The 8,037-nt window shown below is 45.7% G+C and overlaps 1 protein-coding gene across 1 annotated transcript; it reads left to right on the forward strand.

Annotated features, from left to right (window-relative positions):
- Positions 1-2,166: 2,166 nt before the first annotated feature.
- On the forward strand, positions 2,167-7,462 carry PCDH20 (protocadherin 20; the record flags this gene model as incomplete). Its single annotated transcript, XM_081084693.1, has 2 exons — positions 2,167-2,301; positions 3,361-7,462. 2 exons carry the CDS (start codon positions 2,167-2,169, stop codon positions 6,097-6,099), a joined length of 2,874 nt encoding a protein of 957 aa, XP_080940819.1. The 3' UTR covers positions 6,100-7,462.
- Positions 7,463-8,037: the final 575 nt, after the last annotated feature.

Raw genomic sequence — 8,037 nt, forward strand, 5'->3', positions numbered from 1 at the left:
GACCCATTGGCTTAATCTGGCCATGTGCCCCAAACTTCCAGAAGCTGTGTGTATTGTGGGAAAACATAAATTGATCACATTTCAGATGCAGCGTGGTACTGATTTTTGGAGGCCAATATGTTTCAACTACAGACCCCAAAGTAAATATTTACCAGTCATGGTAAAAGTTCAGTTGTAGGGCAGAACCAGCAGCTGAGGAAGCAAGGAGAGGCAAATCATACTTCCTGACTGTGTTTTGCTTACCGGTTGTATAATGACCTATTGCACCCACGTGAGCAGGTTCTTGGTCCTGTGCTTACTTCATCAGCACTCCAGTTTCACTTTAAAGAGCTTAAAGGAGCTAACATTATAAGCCAATTCATATTATTTGCCAGCTTTGTATTATAGGGAGTTTCGTTTGTGAATTCCATTTGGGCAATAAGAGGATGTTACACACACCAGGTGTTTTGATGGAGTGTGTTATCAATATTTAGGACTCTGTGTCTTTAGGATTAGTGGTGATGAGAAAACAGGAGGGCTCAGAAGAAAAGCATTTAGCTCAGGCAAGCAATGTATATTCTGGTTAACACAAGGTGGAACTAAAAAGAAACTTAAAGTGGTTCTATGGAAAGGAACGCCAGATCTTCCTATGACCCAAGAGGAAGGCTTTTTCTATCCTAGGCTCAGTCACTCAGCATTGGAGGGGGGGGGGGGACGGGGGGCGTTGTTCAGGGCAGCACACAGTATACCTGGAAACCTAGTGATGAAGGGAAATGTCTACTCAGGGTCTTTTCCATAACCTATAGGACACCCTGCAGACCAAAGTGTTTCATTGGCCTAATGCACTGAACTCTCTCCAGTCCCGATTTCATAAATGAGGAAACAGGTCCTATGCTAGTTAGTGTCATAGCCAGAGAGGCTATCCAAGCATTTTGCACCACACTCCTTCAGGATTCCTTTCCAAACGGCCAGTTTCCCAGTAAGCATTACAAGAAAAAAAAAACTTTTTTTAAAGGCAATAATTTGAAAAGTAACCTTTCTTTCTTTTTTCCTTCCTTCCTTCCTTCCTTCCTTCCTTCCTTCCTTCCTTCCTTCCTTCCTTCCTTCCTTCCTTCCTTCTTAAAAAAAACACTAGGCTTCAGTGAGCGCCCTCAAAAAAAAAAAAAAAAAAAAAAAAAAAAAAAGCGCACCCTTGCAGTGGTTCTCAACCTTCTGGCCCTTTAAATACAGTTCCTCATGTTGTGACCCAACCATAAAATTATTTTCGTTGCTACTTCATAACTGTAATGTTGCTACTGTTATGAATCATGTAAATATCTGATATGCAGGATGGTCTTAGGCGACCCCTGTGAAAGGGTCGTTCGACCGCCAAAGGGGTCGCGACCCACAGGTTGAGAACCGCTGCTAGAGAAACTGCTTGCAGGCAGAACCACTTGTGCACTTGTGTTCCCCCACAATTGTTTCACTTTTCCCCTTGGTCCCTTCCCTTGGCCAGAAGCGGCGGACACCCAGAGGAGACACTTGAGCCCCAAACTAGGAAACTAGCAGAAGCTCTCCCACCACCAGCAAAGATTCAAAATTAGAGCAGGTGGAAACCTTCACCGAATTCATCTATTTGCTTTTCCAGCTCAGACCGCCGTTCAGAGTTTGCAATTCCTTCCCTCCGCAAAGAAAAGTGGATTTTTTCCCCCTTTGCAAACACTACTGGATCCAAGTCTTTCTTGTTAGAACTGGTGGCAAAGCAGGAGTTGGGGGATCGCGCCTGTGACTGCTCCGTAGCGCCGAAATCCCCTCTCTGTGAACTCAGCTCTAAACACAGGCTGGCTTATTTACTCTGATTCTCCCTCTCACGCCCGCAACCTGTGGACTGGGGTTCTGACCGGTGCGGCGCGGGGGGAGCTGGGGGCTCCTGCTCCGATGCCCGACCAGGTGACGCCTCGTCGCAGTCTTCAGAGGCAAGTCCCCCCATCCTGGCTCCTCCAGTGGGGTCTGGACTGACCGACCTCCTGGGCAGGAAACCAGGACTGTGTCCTTCTGCCCCTCGCCTTCCTGCACCCCTTCAGCTCCCGTCCTACTTGGCGAGCCAGTGACTATTGGCTGAAGTTCCCCAGCGATTTGCATGAACGGAGAGGGAGTGTCTTCCGCCGCCCGCCCGCCAGGAGCGCGCCGACTGCAGCCTCCCTGGGAATGCGCGGCCGAGGGGGTGCGCGCGGCTCGCGGGCCCGGGCAGTGAGCTGGCGCCCGGCGACCTGGCACCCGCGCCTGGATATGGGGCGGCTAAGTCGTCCCGGCAGCAGCAGCACCAGCCAGAGAAACCTGCCGGTAAGGGGCTAGGCTAGGGGTTGGGGCGCAGAGGCCCCGCGACAAGTTGCGGTCCTGTGGGCAGTTGCCACTCCTGGAGGGTTTTCCAACCTTCTCCCTGAATCCAAACTTCGCGGGAAGGTTGGGGGGAGGGAGAGGGAGTTTGGGATTATGTATCTTCATTTTAGCAAGGAATAGGCAAGACCTTGGATCGTGAGAGGAAGTTTCTGAGGCAGAAATGTAGGCGGGTGAGGTGGAAGGGCTGGGGGTGGGGGGGCTCGGTCCGCTTTAGATGCGGGTTCGGAGATCCTTCCCGCTGCCGGCATCTGGCTGTGTCTGCTGCCATTGACACATTGTTTTTGCATAATCATTTTCCGCGTTTACTTCTTTTCCTCTCGGGGAGGGGGATTCGTGAGGGCTTCCTACGTGGTGGGGATCCAGGTCTTTGGGATTTAATTTTAGATCCTTAGTAAAATGAAAATTACTTCTTCTGACGTCAAGTGTTTATTTCATGGGGGACGGGGGGAGGGGTGTCCGAGCCGAGAGCGTGACTATATTTTCCATATGATTATCTTCAATGATAATTGTTATTGCTGCTGTTGGTTTCATAATAAGGGATGTCACCCATCTCGTGTTCCGGGGGTTTTCGAGGTAGAAATATTTCAGTGAAATAAATGGATAAACTGCCCACCTCTCAGCCCTCTCCACCAACAACCCCTCCCTGTCCCTCGCCTACCCGGGGGTTTCCCTGTCGCGTTGCGCAGTCCCAGAGCAAGAGTCCTCTCCGCGCTGCGCGTGTTCCCAGGGATGCTCTCCGCTAGGGACCGGGAACATTCACTGCGTGAGCGTGGTGATGGGGCGCGGGGGTAGGAAGTAAACAGGAGAAATAAGTTTGGGAAACAATGTTGCCCCATAGATCTCTCCTTTGCAGCAAGTTTCCGCTCCAGCCCGCTCCCACAGGAGAGGGTTTGCCGCTGGGAAGGGTGGCGAGGGCAGCCTGACCCGGGCGCTGGTTGCTAACTCCCGTCTCGGTGTCGCCGCCGGTGTGTAATGAGGCTTTTCTCCTTCCCCTACTTTCAGCCGCTGTTTCTGTTTTTCCTCTTCGTGGGACCCTTCCACTGCCTCGCGAGTTACAGCCGGGCCACGGAGCTTCTGTACAGCCTGAACGAGGGACTGCCCGCGGGGGTGCTGATCGGCAGCCTGGCCGAGGACCTGCGCCTGGCGCCCCGCGCCGCCGGCAGGCTGGACTCGCAGCCGCAGCCGCAGCCGCAGCCTCCGGAGCGCGCCCGCCCCGAGCCCAGCCCCCCTCTCTCCTTCAGCCTGGCCTCCCGGGGACTGAGTGGCCAGTACGTGACCCTAGACAACCGCTCTGGGGAGCTGCACACTTCAGCCCAGGAGATCGACCGCGAGGCCCTGTGTCTTGAAGGAGGTGGAGGGGCTGCCTGGGGCGACAGCATTTCCATTTCCTCCTCCCCTTCTTCGGACTCTTGTCTTTTGCTTCTGGATGTGCTGGTCCTGCCGCAGGAATATTTTAGGTTTGTGAAGGTGAAGATCGCCATCCGGGACATCAATGACAATGCCCCGCAGTTCCCCGTTTCCCAAATCTCAGTGTGGGTCCCAGAAAATGCACCTGTAAACACCCGACTGGCCATAGAGCATCCTGCCATGGACCCGGATGTAGGCACGAACGGGGTGCAGACCTACCGCCTACTGGACTACCACCGTATGTTCACCCTGGACGTGGAGGAGAATGAGAACGGGGAGCGCACGCCCTACCTAATTGTCATGGGCCTGTTGGACAGGGAGACCCAAGACCAGTATGTGAGCATCATCATAGCTGAGGATGGGGGGTCCCCACCACTGCTGGGCAGTGCCACCCTCACCATTGGCATAAGTGACATTAATGACAATTGCCCTCTGTTCGCAGACTCACAGATCAATGTCACTGTGTATGGGAATGCTACGGTGGGCACACGGGTTGCAGCTGTCCAGGCTGTGGATCGAGACTTGGGGACCAACGCTCAGATCACCTACTCTTACAGCCAGAAAGTTCCACAAGCATCCAAGGACTTATTCCACCTGCATGAAACCACTGGCGTCATTAAACTTTCCAGCAAGATCGGGGGTAGTGTTCTGCAGACACACAAGCTCACCATCCTTGCTAATGGGCCAGGCTGCATCCCTGCGGTGATCACTGCCCTGGTGTTCATTATCAAAGTCATTTTCAGACCACCTGAAATCGTCCCCCGCTATATAGCAAATGAGATAGATGGTATCGTGTACCTGAAAGAACTGGAACCTGTTAACACTCCAATTGCTTTCTTCACGGTAAGAGATCCAGAAGGTAAATACAAGGTGAACTGCTATCTGGATGGCGAAGGGCCATTTAGGTTATCGCCCTACAAACCATACAATAATGAGTATTTGCTAGAAACCACAAAACCTATGGATTATGAGCTACAGCAGTTCTTTGAAATAGCTGTGGTGGCCTGGAATTCTGAGGGATTTCACGTCAAAAAAATTATTAAAGTTCAACTTCTAGATGACAATGATAATGCTCCTGTTTTCCTTCAACCCTTGATAGAACTAACCATAGAAGAAAACAATGCACCCCATGCCTTTCTGACTAAGTTGTATGCTACAGATGCTGACAGTGGGGAGAGAGGCCAAGTGTCATACTTTCTGGGGCATGATGCTCCATCGTATTTTTCCTTGGACAGTGTCACAGGAATTCTGACAGTCTCTACTCAGCTGGACCGAGAAGAGAAAGAAAAGTACAGGTACACAGTCAGAGCTGTTGACATGGGGAAGCCACCCAGGGAATCCGTAGCCACTGTGACTCTCACAGTGTTGGATAAAAATGACAACAGCCCTAGGTTCATCAACAAGGACTTTAGCTTTTTTGTGCCGGAAAACTTTCCAGGATATGGTGAAATTGGAGTGATTAGTGTCACTGATGCTGATGCTGGGCGAAATGGATGGGTTGCTCTGTCCGTGTTGAACCAGAGTGACATTTTTGTCATAGACACAGGAAAGGGCATGCTGAGAGCTAAAGTCTCTTTGGACAGGGAGCAGCAAAGCTCCTATACTTTGTGGGTTGAAGCCGTTGATGGAGGTGAGCCCGCCCTCTCCTCGACCGCAAAAATCACAATTCTCCTCCTTGATATCAATGACAACCCTCCTCTTGTTTTATTTCCTCAGTCTAATATGTCTTATCTGTTGGTACTGCCTTCTACTCTCCCTGGTTCCCCGGTGACAGAAGTCTATGCTGTTGACAAAGACACGGGCATGAATGCTGTCATAGCTTACAGCATCATAGGGAGAAGAGGTCCTCGGCCCGAGTCCTTTAGGATTGACCCCAAAACTGGCAACATTACTTTGGAAGAGGCACTGCTGCAGACGGATTATGGACTCCATCGTTTACTGGTGAAAGTGAGTGACCATGGTTATCCTGAGCCTCTCTATTCCACGGTCATGGTGAACCTATTTGTTAATGACACTGTCAGCAATGAGAGCTACATTGAGAGTCTTTTAAGAAAGGAACCGGACATTAATATAGAGGAGAAAGAGCCACAGATCTCAATAGAACCCACTCATAGGAAGGTCGAATCTGTGTCCTGTATGCCCACCTTAGTAGCTCTGTCTGTAATCAGCTTGGGTTCTATCACACTGGTAACAGGAATGGGCATATATATCTGCTTAAGGAGAGGGAAAAAGCATCCCAGGGAAGATGAAAGTTTGGAAGTACAAATTCCACTAAAAGGGAAAATTGACCTGCACATGAGAGAGAGGAAACCGATGGATATTTCTAATATTTGATACTTCATTGTGGAATAACACAGAGATGTTTTAATAGACGTTGGATAGTCTTCACCACCTAAACAAGGTGGTATGGACGAGATCCAATGAAGGACTACTAATTTATAACTTGTACTATATTGTAAATAGCGGTTTACAGGTTTTTAAATTCAAAATCAGAGGTTATAAAATGTGTACAGCATTTTTAATGAAAATTAGTACTAACAGCTATAGAACTATTATAAAAAATATTGGATATGACTTGCAGGTTTCATACACCAAGCAAATGATTGATAAAACCTGGGAGTAAGGTAAGAAAATGACACATTGCATTTTTTTCTCTAAAAAGTATTTTAACCACAAGAGGGCAACAGCTGCTCCTTTGCAGATAACTGTTTTGGGTTATTATTCATGACAGTTGTTGTACATCAAATTAATGAAAGTATATTTTAAATATATTGTTTTTAATATTTAACAAATACAAAATTAAAATAAATTGACTTTCACCCCACTTAAATGTATGATAAGAAAAGAAATTTATTTGTAAACAGAATGTTTACCTTACAAGTATGCCATGCGTAGTTTGAAAGAGAAGGCATTACAAAGAAGTGCAATTTTTTTTAGCAAGGATAAAAACATTGCCATATGTTATTAAAGATTTGACCTGCTGAAGACTCTTTCACTTTCTGTGTACTCAAACTGCTATCTGTTTGCTTTACCACTGAACTTGCTGTGATTACAGGGGGAAAGATACATATGTCCTTCCTTACAGAAAATATAACTAGAAATTGTGTCCACAAAAAAAACAGCCAGAGCAAGAAATATTTCTATCCTTAGTTGCTTCATAGGTGTTCACCACATTTTGGTACTTCCAAAACTTGTGAGCAGTACTTCATACTTGGGTTATATATTAGATATTTATATGCTTAAAGTCATCCATCACGTAAGAAACTTTAAAAAATCATATTAAAACAGAATTATTGTAGACGCTGGTGTAGACTACTGGCTGTAGTTGGGCCTTTTCTATGAAAGTTATACTTTTCTTTTTGTTGTTGTTTAGGTTTGTTGACTACCATTTCTGGCTTCCTTTCTTTGCCTTTGGATTAAGTCCAAGAGTGTTTGTAAGCCCAGCAGCAGATTTATTTCATAATGTAGCTTTTGCTGAATCCTTTGCAATGAAGCAAACTGGTTGGTTCATCAGTAATTGATCACTTTCATTGTGTGAGCTGGAAATTTTATTTTCTATGAGAGCTATAACAAAATTATCTGTATAAATAAGTAATGTGTTAGCTTAAACTGGATCATTTTGCGTTTTGGCATCCCATGTCTGTACTGTACCAAAAGTGTTTATATGTCTGCAAATTAAAAGTATATATTTTCATAATTTCTTTCTCATTTTTACCATTTTCTATATGAACTTGGCTTGTTCTTTCACTGAAGTGCCTGTTATTGGCATTTGTTTGCTTCTAGAGGTAAATGTTGGTATACTGTAAATATCGTGTTATGCTTAAGTTTACATTAAACTAATTCATTACTCAATTAAACATTGGGTAAATCATTAAGTACGTGTGTAGTAATAGACATATATATATATATATAAAATATAAAGATAATATGCCTATATGTTTGCTAGTTCATATGATAGTTTATACCCATATATGTGCAAATACATATTAATTTATTGAGTTAGTATCAATTATAAACATTCATTTTATTACATACTTATAGCAATCCTGTTAGCTTTTTTACAGTAGCTTTCAGTAAATTTTAAAATGAAAATATATTGCAAAAAATAATTTGAATGCAAACACCTAAGACCTTTTGAATTTGTATCAACCTCATTTTTTTTGTTTTCTTCAATTTTACAATGTGAATAAAATGTAAGCATATGAGGCAGTAATGTTTGTTATAAAAAGCAAGTATATTTTTATTAGAAACTTATTTTGTATGAGAGACACA

Source organism: Myotis nattereri (assembly GCF_964212035.1).
Source record: "Myotis nattereri genome assembly, chromosome: 2".
NCBI classification, from domain to species: domain Eukaryota; kingdom Metazoa; phylum Chordata; class Mammalia; order Chiroptera; family Vespertilionidae; genus Myotis; species Myotis nattereri.